General features: G+C 41.2%; 1 protein-coding gene across 1 annotated transcript in view; it reads right to left on the reverse strand.

The window, feature by feature from the left end:
* Positions 1-18,865, reverse strand: part of LOC134219947 (uncharacterized) — a 45,936-nt gene extending 27,071 nt beyond the window's left edge. The window contains exon 1 of the mRNA XM_062698851.1: positions 18,633-18,865. Coding sequence (XP_062554835.1) covers positions 18,633-18,749 — 117 coding nt within the window. The 5' untranslated portion in view covers positions 18,750-18,865. The remainder of the gene's footprint in view (positions 1-18,632) is intronic.
* Positions 18,866-19,238: the final 373 nt, after the last annotated feature.

The raw sequence follows: 19,238 nt of genomic DNA on the forward strand, positions 1-19,238 counted from the left end.
TCATATCTAACATCATTCATAAGTTATTGGATAGGTCAAAGTCGTTTTAAAAATTTGGTTTTGAAATGATCTGAGATCCATGACGTTTTGAAGAGCTTTAATACAGTCGGTATCGAGATGTGGAACATAAGTTCTTGGAAAATAGTTTGAAAGGACTATCAAAGTAGTCGTGAAAATATTTCAGTAATGGTATCATTTGTTTCAACGATTCGATATCGAGCCTAAGAACATCAACTCATGGAATGTTCAGTGATGCACGGATGTATCACACTTGGTTGATCGGGTAGATCGCATTTTCGGAACTCCAGGACGTTTTGGAGAACAGAACAGACTTGTAGTAGCTTGTAAAAGTAATGAATACCATTCTATCGGCTCGACGGACCTGCTTAGGGCATTTTTTTGTAGACATATTTCCTGATACATTTGAGGATATGTACTCCAGAACAGTTGGGACGGCCTAGAATATCCTAAAGTATTTAAACAATTTTTCAGTCGTCTAAGACGAATTAAGTACTGTCCATTTAATTCCACCAGTCAATTTTCGTTATCTTTGCAGATACGTATTTCGACCACAACTGTGTGGTCGAAATACGTATCTGCAAAGATAACGTAAAATTAACTGGTGGAATTAAATGGACAGTACTTAATTCGTCTTAGACGGTTGAATACATTCCACGAAAAGAGCTTAATATATTTTTCTGAATTTTTCAGTCATATAAGGACGCCAGATAACAATGTAATCCTTTGTCCTGAAGTAATGAAGTGCAAATAAACCCGCATCTTGTCACTTTTATTTCGTTGAGGGGAAGTCGGTGAAGAGAATCCTCTCTTGTTAGTTACGGCCTTATTACCGAAATATTATAAATAGGATAACTCTTCCGTTTTCCATCTCACTGAATATAAATTCATCTCATCGCAAAACAGAGAAATACAGCAAAGAAAAAAAGAAGCACCAATCTTGTTGCTTCTTTTTACTAACATGTGTGCTCACTGCTGAAAAAATTACAAAAATAAATAACAAATCAAATACCTTTTTATTGCTTTGTTTTTGATGAGATGGAAATGGGAGCTATGAGATGAAGTGCCGAACCGTTTCCCTACAACATTAAGTCAAAAACTAACTCAAGTTATTTTATTTTAAAAGCTAAATCTCTAAAAAATGATTGAATTTTCTTGTTGATAAAAACGGAATAGTTTTGTTGACGAAATCGAAGCGTGACAAAATCGGAACGTGAAAAAATCTGAACATATTTGTATAATAGAAAAAAATCGATTTTCAAAAATGGGAAACATGGAGAAAAAAACAATATTTTTTAATAACTCCGGAACCTAACGACCAATTTTTAATAACGAAAAATGAGGCAGGATTCCGTGTCGAATGCAACCTGTTGCAAGGAAAGCGGATAAGGCTAGGTACAAAAAAGTGTCCCTCATTTTTTTTAAACGCCCACTCATACATACATACACACATAAAGACTGCCTTGATGTCCCTGATGGGACTATGTCCAAGGGCTTGACGACCCCTCCCAACGGCCTTTGCGAGTTAGGTGGCCTTCCTAGGACGTGGTGGGGTTTGGCAGTGGGCTCTGTTAAACCTATATGAAAAGCTACATATGTCCGCAAGCAGGTCCCATCAAAGCGACCGTTTGCCACTCAAAGCGCACAGGAGCCCAGAGAGTGCCAATTAGCATGGGGAGTGCCCCTACTTCGGTAGGGTAGTGCGTGTGCTGCTTCTGCAGAAAGCGAGTGATCTGCTTGTGTTTAGATAGGAGTGTCATATTGCGTCACCACTATTGTCACCTCGAAGCACGACAGAAGTTTGGGTGTGGACTGCGTATGCTGAGACAGGAGTGTCGTAGCGTAGTATCGTTGATTGGTCCCAACATACCGCTATTGACACCTCCAGGTATACCAGTGAAGGGTGAGCACCCAAATACGACTCACATGGGGTTAGTGACATTTGGAGAAGCTGCTTCGGCGGCAGAAAGTCCAGAGCTTGAGGGGGTACTACTTCCGACTCACTGAAACCAGCTCCTTTTGCACAGTCGATCCCCCGACCGGCAATCTAGCAATAAGTACTTTGGTTGGTGACTTTGAATCATTGCCCTTCCACAAGATGCCTAGCGAACCTCCCATGCACTTCATGTGCAACAACACTCGCCTGCCGGAGCAACGAGATCCCAGCAGAGCAGCTTTTATTTTACACGAATATTTTTACACGATTTTCCTAAAATTGCACGATTTTAATTTGCACGAATTTCTCTTGAAGTGACAAAATTTTTACAAAGTTTCACGATTTTATGAAAACAATATTTAAAAATATAGGGAGGTTCATAGTATAGAATGCGTTAACCACATATGATCATACCAGAAATCCCTGAAGTCAGGCCTTAAGGCAAGGCTGCCCAACGTACGACCCGCGGGCCGGATGCGGCCCTTGGCTCCATTTTTTGTGGCCCGCGGCGTGTAAGAAAAAATACTTCATATGCGGCCCGAAAGCCTTTCTATCTGACTCAAAAGCTCCTTCTGTAGGTTATTACTAATTATAAGAATTAAATCTGGGCCAGTTTTGCTGTTAATGAGATTTTAACAAAACTGATGAGAGCTTTCCAAGACAGAGAATCATCTTTCGATTACAAAGGAATTAGCAGTTTTGATCTTAATAAAGGTAACAACTACTTCAGGTATATACCTGAGGAAAGCTGTTATTGAAATAAAATTGAAACAATTTGGCACAATTGATTGTCGAAAACGGATACATTTCTCAAATTCCGGTAGAAAACAGTCGAAACCTATGAACAGAAATTTTCAAACCTATTCGCTTATTTTTGAGAACACAGTTCCTCAACACCGTTCACTGGTTTGAATAACGTACTTAGAATGTTTCAAATGGAAATATTTGACCTCCAATGCAGCAACGTGCTCAAATCTAAATTTCAGAAAGACATATCTTTCGTAAGATATTTTCTCTCTCCAGAAATCATATCTGTGTGAACAACTCTTATCAAGAATGAAAGCAGTAAAAAGTAATTGTTGATCTTCATTATCTCGCTTGCAAAAATCGATCACCGATTGCGAAATCAATATGCGTCGAGTATTGGAAAGAAGCCAACAATTCCATATAAAAAGAGAAAGATATAAAAAGAGAAAGATAATAAGAAAGATAATAATTGTTCAAACAAGATTTAATTCATGCTTAGTTTTTCTTTTAAACAATTTTAACCATTCTGTAAAACTAAATGCCATTCGGGAAAAAATATATTTTATTTTGGTTATTTTGAAAATGTATAAAAAATGTACCGAATATTGTCTGGCCCGCACGCAAGTGGCCATTTTGAAAATTGGCCCGTTGCTTGAAAAGGTTGGGCAGGCCTGCCTTAAGGTCTATACGCTTAACCAGAGATCTATCGGCTTGCTTCAAATGTGGAACATACCCTTCGTTGAACAAATAATAGAATGCGTTCATGACATGTGGGCATGGTCAACAGGCTTCTAAATGTTATCGAGTTGTAGAAATCAAAAATGTATTTAGATTGAAGGTACCAAGCAAACCATCGACATAGGGAGATATATCGAGATATAGAACATCGAAATGTAGAGAGTCGACTGTACAAAAGTGCGAAAAAGTCGTTGAAAAGTGTCTTTGTAAATGCATCTTGGGCACCAGTTTCCGGTCACCAGTTCTCGCACATTGTTAGCCCCAAATGAATATCATCTGTTGGTTCTCTGTGTCTGTGCCTGGCATTAATGGAGTAGCAACCGTGGGCAGAGTACATTTTGCTTTGGATTCCGTGAGGATTTTCCTTAAACATATCATAAGATGGTAATCACTTATCGAATTCCCCCGTGAATGCAAATTTATCTTCAGCATGTCGGCTCAAGCTCCCGCAGTAGGTTAAATAGAGGTAGAGAAGGAGGTGGTAGGGAAATTGGATTTCAACCCTGCTCTTTCCTAGAAGAACAACTTCCCATACTCAGCCCGAGTCTTTACTGACCGTTCTCTTTTTCTTCTTGTTCCTCCAATTCCTACAGACGCAGGTACGTCCTCAAATTCCTCCCATTTATCGTCCAGTTTATCGATTCTTGATTCCACGTCTAGCGCATGAACATCAGGATCACGGTCGTAAACTTTTGAACAAGCGTACCATACGTCGAAGTAATTCTGCTATGTTGTCTCGTATTTGTAACTGGAGCTTCAGCTACTTCACCGCCACACAGCAGATGACATTACTCGGCAACCTTTGAACATGAACGAAGTGCAGCACCATAAAGAACACGGTGGAAGATTTGGAAAAAGGATGGAAATCTCCTAACAGGAACAAAACTGCGATCCTAGATGCACACAAACCAACGACCTCACTACGGTTTACTGTAACAATACGAAGAAATTCTGTTCGAATCGTCAATCAAGAAATAAGAAATCAGTTGTAATTTATTTGCGGACGAATGAAAAATGCTGTTAAGTACGTGTGAGCTACTAAACAGCATTGCTTTCCAACAACCATAGTCACCGATTCAGCGTCTAGTTGCACTCATGAAGGAAACGGAAGACAAATTGATGATTAATGGTCATCCAACGTTTGCTATATGATAAATGGTCGCGGTTCTGCCAAAACGCACCAAGCGGCTTATTGACTGACTTGTGATATTTTGATCGTGAAAGTAAAACGGAAATCATTTCATATTAATTCATCCACACATTTGTTGTAGGATATCCTAGACGAGCTCGGTGGTCTAGTGGCTACCGCTTCTGCCTTATAAGCAGAAGGTCGTGGGTTCAATTCCAGGCTCGACCCTTTCCTACTTTGTATTTCTATCTTAGTTCTTTCTGTGTTTCACGTTATACCAGAACGGTTCCTACTGTTATAACCTTCCACACAATCCCAAAACCTCCCGTGGCACCTATGAGAGGTCGTAGAGTTCTCTGCATCTTTCTTAAGTAGGTGTCCAACTAACCATCCTTCCCCTTCCTCAGCATTCGCAAGGACGTGGCCAGGACAGATCTCGACTATTGGAGAGTGCATTGCTTCCTTCTAAGAGATAGCGATTAGTCCCAAATCAACATCTGTGGTAACGGATGAAAGCGATGCTACTCTCGTACAATAGTCTTGGCTTGTACCTAAGCATATGCGGTATTTCGAAAAATTTCGTTTCAGGTGGTTCGAAACGAAATTCCGCGGAATTTCGCGGAATTTGAGCATGGCGAAATCTGATTTCTTGATTTCGTTTCGTTTCGTAAAATTACAAAAATTTCGCTAGAAAAAACTAGCTTCTAACGAAATTTAACGGAATTCCGCGGAATTTCGAAACAAATTTAAGCTAATCCATACTTTACATTATAAAAAATTTTGGCTGCGCCGCTGAACCAATTCGTTAAGTTGTTTTCAAAACTTTAGGTTATACAATTTTTTTCTATTAACGCTTTTGCATAACCCCCAAGAATGCATTCTTAGTCGACAAATACGTAAGTAGTTTTCTTCTATAAAACGTCTTCAGTGTTTCCATGATTTAAATTTTGTGATATTTTTTTGCTATTTGCACAATATGAATGCGGAATCGATCGTGTTGCTGCTGGACATGGGACGGCAGCTAGTCCGGGAGAACGCGAAGTGAAAAAAATCTACCTAGCGTAGCAGAAATTTGGTTAACCAGTGTGCAATCGATCATGTTGATGCTGATCACGCCAGCTAGTGTGGGAGAATGCGAAGTAATAAAACTAATGTCTGCATCGAAGAGCACAAAATTATTTAGTGCGGAATCGATCGTGTTGTAGAAGATTATTAAGGTGAAGGTGGGTTGAGTACCAAAACAAAGCTTTGAAAGTATTGGTACAATAAAAACTGTCATATACTGTAGTAGTATTGGTGTCGTATTTATAATAAACAAAGAATATTAGTAGGGTGTTTCAAAAAACGACCCAGCTCCACCACGCTCACTCGATTCCGTCCCATGCTCCGAGTGTCCTCCAAAAACCGATTTGAACAAAAACTGGTTGAACACTAGCCGGCTCAAGTTTGTATGGAAACTAGTATGAGAAACTAAACCTTTCATCACACTGGCTACAGCACCTCCCCTTCCAAACGCTGGCGAAAAGAGAACCCACATAGCTTAAAGCAACAATCCGGAGACTTCAGTGAACGAAAACCGCACCGCAGAAAAGATCCATTGATTATGTAACGCAAAAAATAGCATTTTATACTCCGCTCACCCCAATATCACACTTTAAGTATCTGCCTCTGGTGCGATAGATATCACAATCAAGTTCTGGCTATTTTGTTGAATTACACGTTTCACTGATGCCTTCTGAGAAGCCTAATTATCATGCTAAAGATTCGCAACCTCGATTAAAATCGACTCCCAACCATTGAAACGACCATTCAATGTCCATTGTCTATGGAATTAAAGCTCTTGAATATTTCATCTAGTCATATGGTCTCCCCCCTCGCCAGCGCCCAATGACGGAGTGCCACAATCAAAATAATGTAAAATTCAACCTCGCCATATCAACTGTCATACAAACCTGAGACGACCTGTGCACGGTAAGCCTCTATTCAAATCAACCCAAACCATCGGATGACACCCAAATTATGAATCATAATCGACTGAGCGTGGCGGAGCAAAAAATATTTTTTGAACTACCCCAATTATTAGTTTGCTGCTGCCGGTGCCGTTGTTTACATTCGCTCCGCGGTCAGTTTTTAATCGTTTTTTTCGGGCAAAAATAGCAGTTTATATTAAGTTTTCGGTTCAAACGAGTAACTGATTTCAAAAAGTGATGTTTAATTTGCATTCTATCAACATTTCGGGCTGCTCATGTGTGGAGAAGTGAGTAAAAACTTGATTTTTCTATGCCCTTTAAGAAGAAGTGAAGTGCAGTGATGAACCCACCAAATCGCGAACGGCTATTAAATTGGCACGAAACTGCTGATTTATGATATAATTCGAGCCGAAATAGATAGGACTCTTTGGAGAAACATGTTCATTATCACGGGAAGTGAATAAATATGCTGTAAACAGGTTAGTAATTTGAATATTATACTTTTGTTCGATGCTGTTCGATGCATTCGGATGTTGGTGGGAGAGGAGTGCGGGAGGTGTGGGGTTGACCCGTGGAAGCTCCGGTGCCATATTGACTGCCATCGTGGTACTCTTCCAACTATGTCCTTAAACGAAGCACATTGATCTTGCGTTGGATTGATTTGAAACACAGTTTTCGTCTTCATATATTCAAAATAACTTCGTTTACAACAAATATTTTGTCCCTTACCAAGGGGTTTCACATGAATTACCTTCTCAACTAACTAACGATTTCTTTTCCGTACCGCTCACGGCGATGCAGAGCATTTCTCGGTCTCTTAAAACAATGAGTGTTAAACTAATTTTCTTCTCCTAATCCTAAATTGAATATAAGCACGTGACCAGCATCGTTATTGGTCATGAATTGGAAACTCCGAAGCAAGTACAATAAGAATAACTTTTTTGAATCCCAAGAATATTATTTTGCCTTTTCTCGGCCAATCATGATTAGCAACTGTGATGTGTACAGTTAATGAAGCTAATAAGCTCTTCTTTGACTATTTGCACAATATGTTGCACATTGCAGATTTGTGGGCATTTCTAGATCTTCGCATGAAATTTGCAAAAAAAACAAATCCAGAGCGGGTTGAAAGATCATTAAAATTGCTGAGAATTTTTTACTTATGATTGCTTTCAGCACATACTGATCATAACAGCTGTTCTCATATACCTAGGACACACACAATAGCTCAGTTTGTCGAGCTGATTGTATATAAGACTATGCTGCCGCTAATTGCAAGTTGAGCACATCTGTATATGGCCGCCCATATACAGATGTGCTCGACTTGCGATTAGCGGCAGTATGGGTCTGTGAAATTCAATCTGAAATACATATCTTTGTGCATTTTAGAAAGGTGCACAGGATTCTTCTAGTGAGCAAATGTATGCTATATATGTAGACGAAGAATAAGAAGGAATAAATGTTGGCATATACGCCCTTTTCAAATGTTGATGTATTAATATCAATTCTATATCTGCGTATACAAAAGATATTTTAGTTACCAGATAAAGATTGTCGCTGTCGTCGCTGTCCGGAACATCTTTTGCTGGCGAGGATAGGGGAGCTAAATGTCAAAGAAGGAAAATCCATACGATTTGACAGCTTGGTACCCAACATGTTCCGGACAACAGAACAAAGGGAACCGAAGCGACAATCTTTATCTAGTTACTAAAATATCTTTTGCGTATACGCCTGGCATATGTGGATACATAATTAAGTATCCCACTAAATAAAAAATAAATCTAAGCATTCTTTTTAAATTTTGACAAAGTCAATACTGTAAAACCACGCTGACGATTGTACGACCATTCCCCTAAAACCAATTCCCCCGAATGTAATTTCCCCGAATGTAACAATTCCCCGAATGCAATTTCCCCGAATGTAACAATTCCCCGAATGTAACATTTCCCCGAATGGAACAATTCCCCGAAAACATGTCTGCACCTCTCACAAACACATCTTCGCAATCGACTGTCTTTGTCCGAGCAGCGTTTAAAGATACGTTCAAGAGTGTATTATTGGACATTACCAGCGCAATATCCTTTGGTGAAGATGGGCGTGGCCAGGAGTAGTAATCCTCGCTTTCTTGATTTTTATCCTAGATTGAAATCAAGGATCACACCTTCCTTGATTTCTGATAGCAATTTGAATAAGGATTTCAAAAGAAAAATATGAGTATCACTAGTGTCCAATCTACAAAGTACACCATAACTATGCTACGCTTATCAGCTCAATATCCTTTGGTAGTATTATATATTATTGATCCTCCAAGATGAGTTAAAAAAAATAAAAATATCAGGGTAGAATGATTTCGAAGGTGCTTCTTGATCTATAATAGTCGAACAACGGCTGTGTTTAAAAAAAATCAGAATCGCAAACGGCAATTCCGATTGAAAGCGTTTTTGGTAAATATTTTTTTATCTTAGAAATCAAGCTCCTGTCCTGTAAATACCTTCTTAAGAAGTATGAGGCAATGGTTGATGTGAATCCTTCTAAACAAAAATATTGCGTTTGCCTAGACTAAGGCAATGGTGAATGTGATTCCTTCTCTAAAAATAATGCATTTGTTCGAACTAATGCAATGGTAAATGCGTCGCTTCTTTAGGGAGTGTTTCCCCCAGATTATTATTGTTATTATTCTATCTTTAATAACATGTATCTGCCCGAAATAAGATAATATGGATGTAATCCATTCTTAAAAAGAAAACATTTCTGCGAAGTAAGGCAATGGTAGATGTGGTCCCTTCTTCAGAAGTAGGCGTTAGCTCGAAATAATGCAAATATGAATGAATTGAGAATGATAATAAGGATTAATGTGCTCTCTTATTTTGATGCCAATTTGGCCAGAATAAGGAAAAAATATATATGTATTGAATGTATAATATTTTATCGAAAAACATTTTGCCGAATCCATTTTCTCAGAATAGCATTAGGCTTTTTTTAGACATATAATTGCTCCATATCAATCCTTTATTATATCTGACAAGAGCGCTCCTATAGTGAACGAATTATCTCCTCTTCTTGTCTTATTATGGACAGATGTTCTCTCTCGAGACGCTTTATACTGGATAAACGAGTTTATATAAAGAAGGAATTATCGCCTCCATTAGCATTACATCGGGTAGACAGAATCATTTAAAGAAGGCACTGCCTCATTGATTTACTTTGTTTCACATAAACGAGTTCATTTAAAGAAGGGACTATCTATCTTCTTTGCTTTACACCGAGCAAATGTGTTCGTTTAAGGTAGACATTGTCACTTCCTTTTGCTTTAAACCGGGCAGATGAATTCATCTAAACAAGGATACTAATACATTTAAAGAAAGCAATATCTCTTCACTTCGCCTTGGGCTGTTTTTCAACTTAGTGTTCCACTAGCATTTCCACAGTTATTGAAACCTCTCCCGTGCCTGAATGTCTTGTGTGGCAAATGCAAATGACACAATGTGTTCAAAAAGCCGAAAATGCTTCTCACTCGGAAGCGTCCTAAGCCAAACCGAGAATCGAACTCGCAACCTCTGGATCAGAAATCCTCCAACCGCTTTGTGCCGCACTTAAAAAGAAGAGAGAAGCATTCGGGGAATTGTTTCATTCGGGCAATTGTTACATTCGGGGAAATTGACTTCGGGGAAATTGCATTCGGGGAATTAGTTTTCGGGGAATTGTCGTACAATCCACACTGACAAGACAATATGAAGTATGCTTCAGCATACTTACATAATTCTTAGGTGAACTAAGGTTTTGAAAAAAATTTGAATCCGTATATGAAAAATCCCACAATTTCTTTATTTTTAAATGCTTACTGATATAAAGCTAATATAAAATTGATCAGATTCGGGAGCACACGCTCCACGATGAATTCCTTTGAAAGCGGCACAAATGCTGGGGTATTGCCTTATCGCCAATAGTTCATGCGGCGAGAATGTGACGATTTATCATAGATTGCCTCTTCAGTTATTATAACTCTTTTGGTCGCAAAACAGTTATTCGACTTCGAAAAAGTGAAATCAGAATTGCGTACATAATGTAAAACCAATTCAATAAAAATTCCGCGGAAAAAAAATCAAAATTTCGTTTCGTTTCGAAAAATTTCGAATTAAATGAACCTTGATTTCGTATCGTTTCGAAGTCTCGAAAGAAATCTATATTTCGTTTCGTTTCGATCCGAATCAACATAGACATTTTAAATTTCGTTTCGTTTCGTTTCGTTAGGAAAAAGTGTGTTATCGCATACCCCTACTTGTACCACCTACGAATTTGTGCGAATTGCTCAATGCTAATGCTAATGCTAACTGCTAAATGCTAATGCTTAATGCTAATGCTAATTTGTTGAAGGATATCCTTAGACATGGGGTAGTTGAAAATTCAACACGATTTTTAATCAATTAGGTATATATGCTAAGCGAAAGCTTGCCTAAGCCTAAGCCTAAGCTTGCACAGAAAAAATGAGCATTTTTTTTTGTTGGTGCTTGGTGCGATTTGGCAGAACCCCGGCCAATTGCTTTTGATAAATTTCCTATGGAAGGATCGCCAGGTACTTTTTCACTGTTTAGCCGGTTGTACCGACGACCTCCCGACCAAGCGCTCGCAGCGATGTAGCCACTGTTCCCTTAGTCTTCCTCTTCAGTTTTCTTTGGAGCTTATTGTCGCTCAAGGTCGTCTTTCTATGCTCTGATTGTTATCTAATAGTGAGAAAGAGATGAGGGCAGCGTCGTCGGATAGTGCATCCCTGTTGCTAAATGGTATTCCGTGGGTATCCCTTTGAGCCTGATATTTGGGGCATCGACAAACATAATGTTCCACGGTGTTGCGAACATCGCAGACGTCGAGCTAACACGCTGGCTCTGATGTCCGACTCCGGTAAGAAAATCTACCTTGATGTTCCCAGGCACTCCGCAGTGCCAGTGCCCCGGAATCCAAGTGAAGGTCGTGCTCGGTAGCATGTTCGCTAAGATGCTTTGGATGCAGGGGTGCTTAGGAGTTTCTCTGGAGTGGGTAGATGACGCTGGCAGAGTCAGACAAGCCGAGGATGGTTTTTCTGGATGGAGAGGTGGCAGCAATTAGTGCCGAGGCTGCTTCGGCCAAAAAGATGCTGCAGATATCCGAGAGGCTGTTTGACACAATGGAACCGGTCCCGGTGACCCCAATGCCGACCCCACGACCTGAAACTGACCCATCAGTAAACCTGTGCTCGTTGTTGGGGAAATCTCTGTAGAGGAGCTCGGCCACCGACCTTGTAAGAGCCATTGAATTGTCACCTTGGCGGAAGTTGCAAGCTATGGAGCAATTTGGCAGTTGAAGAGTGCCAGCTCCTCGCTCCATGCCAGTGGACTCGTGCCACTGGGGGGGAAACAGAGTTCTGAAAGGTTACAGTGGGCGATACAGGTCAGTTCCAGGCCATAGAATAGGCGGCTATCAATGATAACCTCCCCGATCTTTAACCGGAGCCTGTTGATGGTTCGATGAAGCTTACACAAGGGACGAACCAGGTTGACTCTGGTCCGACAACTTACTTTAACTTCGCGGAAGTGCGGTAGGAACGAGAGGCTCCGGTCAATGGAGACTCCGAGAACTTTCACAATTTTTTTGTTGGGATGGGCTGGTCCCCCAACTTAAGGCTCGGTCCGGACTGCTGATGTCTCCACCTGCAGACGTGTCCTCGCACAGATTTGCTGGCTGTCATAGTAAAGCCCACCGAGTTAGCCCAACGGAGGACGGCACTGGCTGCAGATTGTGCCTTGATCCGTGTACGACCGGCCGTGTCGCCAACGACAACCAGCAGAATGTCGTCGGCATATACATAGATATTAGAGTGGGGCGTCATGGTCATTTTTTCAAATCAATGGTTTTTCGAAGCCATTCTGGGTCCTGAACAACTCTGCAGAATTTGGGACCGACTGGTTGCTTCCTCGCTTTCCGCATCGCGTTTGAAGTTTGTATGGAAATTAGTATGGGAGAACGTATATTTTTACATTTCTACTACTAGAGGTTTCAGTTCATCGTAAACAAAGTGGCACATTGCGTTAAAGTATAACCCAAAGGATGCCGAAAAACTTTGCTGAAGAAGGCAGGTTGCTGGAACGTCCACGAAAAAAGTTATAACGCTTCGAAGATTGAGTGTTCAAACCATATGCAAAAAATCGTTTATTCTGCCAGCACTACCGAACTACGTAGACCAATGATTTAACTGAGTGTTATTTCAAAATAATTGATCCTATAGAGCTTTAGAGCTAATGGAAGCTATCCGGAATCATTTCACAAAGAAAAAAATCCGACAAGAAGGAAGATGGGTTTTGCCTTCGATAACCATAGGTCGTCCGGTAGTGCTGGCAGAAACATTGATTACTTGCGTATGGTTTGAACAATCAATTTTCGAAACGTAATAACATTTTTGTAGACCTTCTAGCTACATACCATTTTCGGCAAAGTCTTTCGGCAGCTTTCAGACTATATATTAACGTAGTAAGTCACGTGATTGAAGCCGCTAAGAGCAAAACTATAAAAAAGTACGTTTTTCCATACTAATCTCCATGTAAATTTAAAACGCGATGCGGCATGCGAGGTCGCAACCAATCGAGCCCATATTTTGCACATTTGATTGGGGTCCCAAAACGATTCAGAAAAACCTTGATCTCACTTGATAGGACGAAAATTGCGTTTTTCCATACAACTGCGCCCCGCTCTAATAGATATATATGTTGGTTGATCGTCGCTTACCATTAAATGCGTTCATTTTTCCCCAGAGTTCAGCCGCAGATTGGCCAGGGTTGACCAAGTCGAGAAAATCCTCCCACTGTCTCTCTTTGCTTTAAGAATCACTGACTTGCATTCATAGTGTTTTGTTTATAGTGCTGGAGGGTAGTTGTCTTGTTGTTTTCGATGCCCGGTTGAGGGCCACAGGGTACGTAGAGATTTACCACGCTGACTTGATAACTACCTCGGAGACGGACTCCGACAACTGGAAGGTCTTCGTCGATCTGAAGTACATCGAACGGGATATCCCGAAGCACCACTATCGCCACCGAATGCCGGATATTCGAACCTATCTGGATGATCCACTTGTACTTCCCTCCAAGGGAGCGGTCCATGGAGACGAGTATAACCCTATTGACCTCCTGAAGGCCAATGATCCATGGCGGGTTGTCGTGCGTGAGCAGTTCTAAGTTGGGAAGGTTGGTCAAGAAGCCGTTGAGAAGAGATTGACTTTCGGCGGAAGACTGGGGGTCGGGAAGGGAGCAAGTGTGCTATTTTGCTTCGAACCAGTAGAGGGTAAGGGAGAATCGTTCGATATGGTCAGTCGAGTTGTGCTGGTTAGAGAGGAAGAAAATAGGTGATGCGTTGGGTTGCTGTCCCCCGGAAGAGACCGGAAGGGTGCCGTAATCGACGGGAGACTCGTGCATGATCAGATTTGGATGTTTTTTGGACCCAGGAAGAGGGTCGGAAGAAGGAGCTGGGCTAAATTTCTGGAAGTTGTAGGACTTATAACCCAGGTTGGGGTGCCTGGGATGCCTGGGGAGTTTGTATTTGTATTTGTTGGTGTCCCCGGGGTGCCCGAAAAGCGGCCGAAAAGGATGGGACTTACCACCTGATAGAATATTTTCAGGGTGCCCGAAGATGTTAGCTGTACCCACAGTGTCTTCTATTTTAGTTGTCGCTCGTTTGAATACATTGCATCTCGATGGCTTGTATAAATATAATGCGTCCCTTCTTCCGTCTATCCCGTCTAGCCGGGGAGTTTTCCCCAGTTCTGGTGTGGGAAAGACGTCCACACTGGAGGGGCCCAGACTACCAGGGGATCTGGACAGGCTCTTCTTGCTTGATATTTCTTATCCACTAGGTGCCAGTGTCGACCCGGTTGTTCCGGTGGTGTCATGACGTACGGTCTACCGGCGCCCCGGCTACTCTGGGCACCATCATTGTGCTCTTCGTCCAAGACCATCCCCGGACGCCGTGGTCGATCCAAAGGTTTAGGTTGGGGTATGGCTTCCGGTCCTAATGTGCCACGACTGAGCGAATCAGATAACGCCACATGTGTTGCAGTAGTGTTGTCTGTTTTTGGTACGTTGGCAGCTATAGCGTGTAGTGTGTTTGGGTGCTCGTTGAAAATGTGGTCAAGGTTTGGCGGAAGGTCCGCCACCCTTTTAGCTGGTGACACGCTGGGTTTTTCGGGTATTTCTGGGGCCTTTTGGGTCACGGGATATATTGGTGAGACTTCGTTTAAGGGTATTGGAAACCCTAAAGTCGATTCCGACATTTGAAGTGGCGATTTTAGCCATAGATGCTAAATCTTTGCTTGAAATTTTCGGTTGTGGAGAGTAGAAAACTTCTTTATCTGGCGAGATTTTGGACATGTTGGCGTTACTGTTCTGCGAAGTCTGAGGAGCGGGGAGGGTGATAGGAGAGCCGTTGTTGGAAGCTGCCTGCAGTGAGGTGGTGCTAGATGTTGTCTTGGGCGTTGGCGGAGGTATGGGCGTCGTGGTAATTTGCGGGGAAACGTGGCTCCGTGGAGAAGAAGCTTTGCTGTCTCGTTCCTTTTTTAACTGCTCGTTCTCGATCCTGAGAGATTTTATCTCGAGATGGAGAAATTCCGGTTCTTTACGCATCACTGTTAATATGGCGGAAACGTCGTCAGCCACTGGCATTGGCTTTATTGGCTGGTTTGTAGGGGTAATGTTTCTATGGGCGGCTTCGGCATAAGACCCTTCATTTCTTTTCTCTTATTGGATGATTCTTCTGGCATTTGGGTAGGTGCAACCGTAGTCGACTTTGATCCTTTGTACGTCGTTTTTGGCTTTGTAGCCTGGGCATGATCGGCTCGAAATGTCGTGTTGTTCATTGTTACACCTACCGCAGAATTTCGGTAGATCACATCTCCGATCCTCGTTGATCGGGTGGGTACCCGAACAATTCCCACAGATGCAATTTTGGGCCTTGCAGCGAGCTTTGGCGTGGCCAAATGACCAACAACCAAAGCACTGCATCGGAGAAGGGAAGCAGGGCCTAGTTGGACACCTCAAGAAACCGAAGAATATATATTCCGGTCTTGAGGTCCCACGGACGGTGAGGACGAGCAGGGTAGTAAACCCTGCAGTAAACAATGCATTTTACCCGGTTGTGTACCGGATGGGGGATAACTTTTATCGCCGTACCAATCGCTGAAAAATTCGAAAAGCTCGCCGGATAATTTAATTTTACTCCATGATTTTACTCCATAATTTTTACAAGCACATTCACAAAAATGTTGAACCACGACGGGATTCGAACCCAAAACTGTTTCAAAATGTTTAGAGCATCCACATGAACTAATTAAACAAGAAGGGAAAACTGCTGTATTGAACCTTCTATTTGTCGTGGTGCATTCAGTCACTTTGGAGAGGCAAAATATAACCAATTTTCGTACCATAGCTTGTGCCGACATAGCTCCATAATTAGGGTCTGTCTCATTTGGAGAATTGAACTTAAAAGTGACAGTTCGATAATTAGAAAATCACCCGGTCATAAGAATGGCTGGTGCTACCCAGCAATTCCAATAAGACATCGATGCAAAATGATTCGATATCTGTCAAAAGTAATCTTGCTCTGCGAGCAGGGTTATTCGTTAATTATTGAGATGTCTCTTTTAAGTTTAATTTCAGTTTAATTCTCTAAGTGAGACAGACCCTTGAATTCTTTACAATTTCCAGCTTCTTCTTCAAGAGATGTACATCCCGAGTTAACTTCGGCTCCCAGTTGATGTTAAATTCTACAAATATATATAAAATTTAATACAATTTCTTATTATAATGTTATTCATTTCACTACATATTTATATACATAACACTACCAAAATAAGAACTTAAAAAGAACGCGGTGCGTATGGTACGGTATGTCCACGCATCCTTCAACCCCTGTAGATTCGTGATATGTATCACGTTGAAGTGACTAGGTACTTGAACACGATACATCTCGAAGAATCATCTCTGCGGCAAACACAACGCAGTGGGCCTGGCCGCTTTGAAGTTTATGTCATACCACTGGTATGCTGTGAGCCTCAATACAAGAAAAAATATTGGGCGTCATCTAACTCAATGATTTTCCAGGATGCTTTCTTTGTACTGGCTGCGTTTGTGTTCGATTAGATTAGATTAGATTTCAGGCTTGTAAAATGTCATCTGCATGTCATTTGACTAATTTGTTCATTTTTTTTCAGAATCAGAATTTGTTCACTTTCTTCAGAATCCAAATTTATTCCATTATTTTGAATGTACTCATAACGCATGAGTAGGGCTATATTTTTGTCCAAGGGTACATTGCTCTAAGTATAACATCTGAGGCTGGAGAGTGAAAACTCTCCAAAATGTCACGTGTCATTTGACATAATGTCATTTGAATGACATTTTGCCTCCCACGCCGCAGATTACATATTTACAGCAAAGTCTTGTTAGACAAAGTTGTTGGTCCATTTAAGCGCTTTAAGTTTGTCATACAACATGAATTGATAGCTACCTTCTGAAAAAAGTTCAGGGAAAACTATACAAACGAATGCAAATGACATTTTACAACACTGGATTAGATAGCTTGTGCCGACATAGCTCCTTGTAGCAGTCTGCTAAGTTGGATAGGCCATTTCAATACGGTCCTGGCCTTCCAGATGCCGCCTTGCGTTCATCTCTCTTTGGTTCCGTTCTTGCTCTCTGAGCCCGTCTTCGAAACCAAACAGTTTATTACGGATGGAAATAAACGCAAATTTTAACCTAACATAGAAAGGAAAAACCATGTGCTTAAAACAAACAGCATTATAGAACCAATTTCTACAACGATTCCAATTTATATTCTGACAGGTGATCTACATCAATCGGAATGTTTAAAAATTGTAGCATGACTCATAAACCACATAGATAATAACTGTAAAGCTGTGAAGTGATAATGTCTCAAATTTGAAAAGCGATATCAGTAAAAAATAAGTTTATTAAATGTTATCTCACCATCTGGATCCGGTTGTTTGCTGCATAATAAAATTATAAGAGAATCTAGCGATGGATTTTTTTTCAGAGAAATTCAACGAAATGGCGAAACATTGTCAGAGGCCTCATTTTACAGTTTTTTGAGCAGATGCATGGGTAAAACTTTTGTTCGCAGGCCAAGATGTTTATCAATAATGATGCAGCTCGAATTAATATACTGACACCATGTTCCACCAAGAGCAATAATTCAACGAATTTTATCACCATGACGAATGCTTTCCTACATTTTCTTCCAATAAAATCAGACAAATTTTAAACAAATAAATCTCTCGTCCTGATCCTATAAGAGTTTATTAATGAAATCCTATTCGCTCATCCCGCCTGGGCCAACTTGATTTATGCTTACTCCGGTTCGGTTGCAACACACAACCCACACAACCGGCAGTCCTCAACAATTCGAACAGACACATTTAGTTGGTGCTTAAACCGTTTCCCGCTGGTTCAACATCCCACCAAAAGAGCGGAGGCTTCAAGAGCCAAATTTATTTCAGATCGCTATCAACTGCATTCCAATCCCGTTGCATGCATCCTGCACCGGTCAGTCGATGATATTGCACTCGAGCCAAACACATAAAACACACATGACCTAATGGTTAAATCCTTCATTTCGGGGGCTAGTACGCGAGCATGGAGGGAAGCTGTTGCTCCAAAGGAGGGGGAAGTTCGACGAATGTTGCGGGAGATGTTTCTCTACAAATTCTGAAAAGGCCTCACGAGTACTTACCGCAATGGCAGTCAGTAGCATCATTTACGGCTGTTATTCAGCAGACGAACATAGTTTTCGGGCAGCCTCAAAAGCCACTCGTCGACGTTGCTCTTCGTAGGCAGAAAAGGATTAGGCTGACGGTGTTTGAATAATGAAATTTTACGGAACAGCGGCCTAAGCAATGGTAAGCTACGTGTCCTTGTTTGGATTCTAAGTACATCGCTTTTCTGCGTCACCGTCCGCAAACGTTGCATTTGAAAATTGCTATTTTGAATAAACTATTTATCTGGCAGAATGCATTAGCGCTTTGCATTCGGTTTCATCGTACGTTTGGCTTTATACTTACTTGGAAGAACGGCGTCAACGAGATGACCAGCCACAGAAGTACGTTGGCAATGGTGTAGCTGAACACTCTAATTGGACAGGAATTCATGTCCTGGAATAGATGGGCCACGCTGGACATCGTGTAGCTCAGGTTCAGCAGCGCTAGGCAGGCGACGGGCAACGAGATTTTCGCATTCAGATGATGTAACAGCTTGCGGAATTCACAAATCTCCTACATTTCCACGGCAGCCGTTGCGGGTGGAAACAGTTGGTATTTAGCACAGCAACGCGCGCAATGTTGTTGAATGCATGGGGAAGGGAAAACAAAAAGATAGCTGTGTGTTAGAGATTATCTTCGTGGATTATGTTACGAGACAAAACACATGCATGTGTAATGCGGTTTATCCGTTTTGGATAAGATTTGCTTTTGCAATAAATCACAATTATGGGCATGTATGCAAAATGTACAGCGAAAGGAATAGAGTACCCATATGATTATTTTTGTGGAACAAGCGTGTGGATTACAGCCTGATTTAGAAGATAATCGGAAATGTAGTTCAGTAACCATAGTTTGAACATTGTTTTCGAATGTTGTAACACTTCTACATAGATATATTAGTTTTTGCCA

This window comes from Armigeres subalbatus, chromosome 3 (genome assembly GCF_024139115.2).
Source record: "Armigeres subalbatus isolate Guangzhou_Male chromosome 3, GZ_Asu_2, whole genome shotgun sequence".
NCBI classification, from domain to species: Eukaryota; Metazoa; Arthropoda; class Insecta; order Diptera; family Culicidae; genus Armigeres; species Armigeres subalbatus.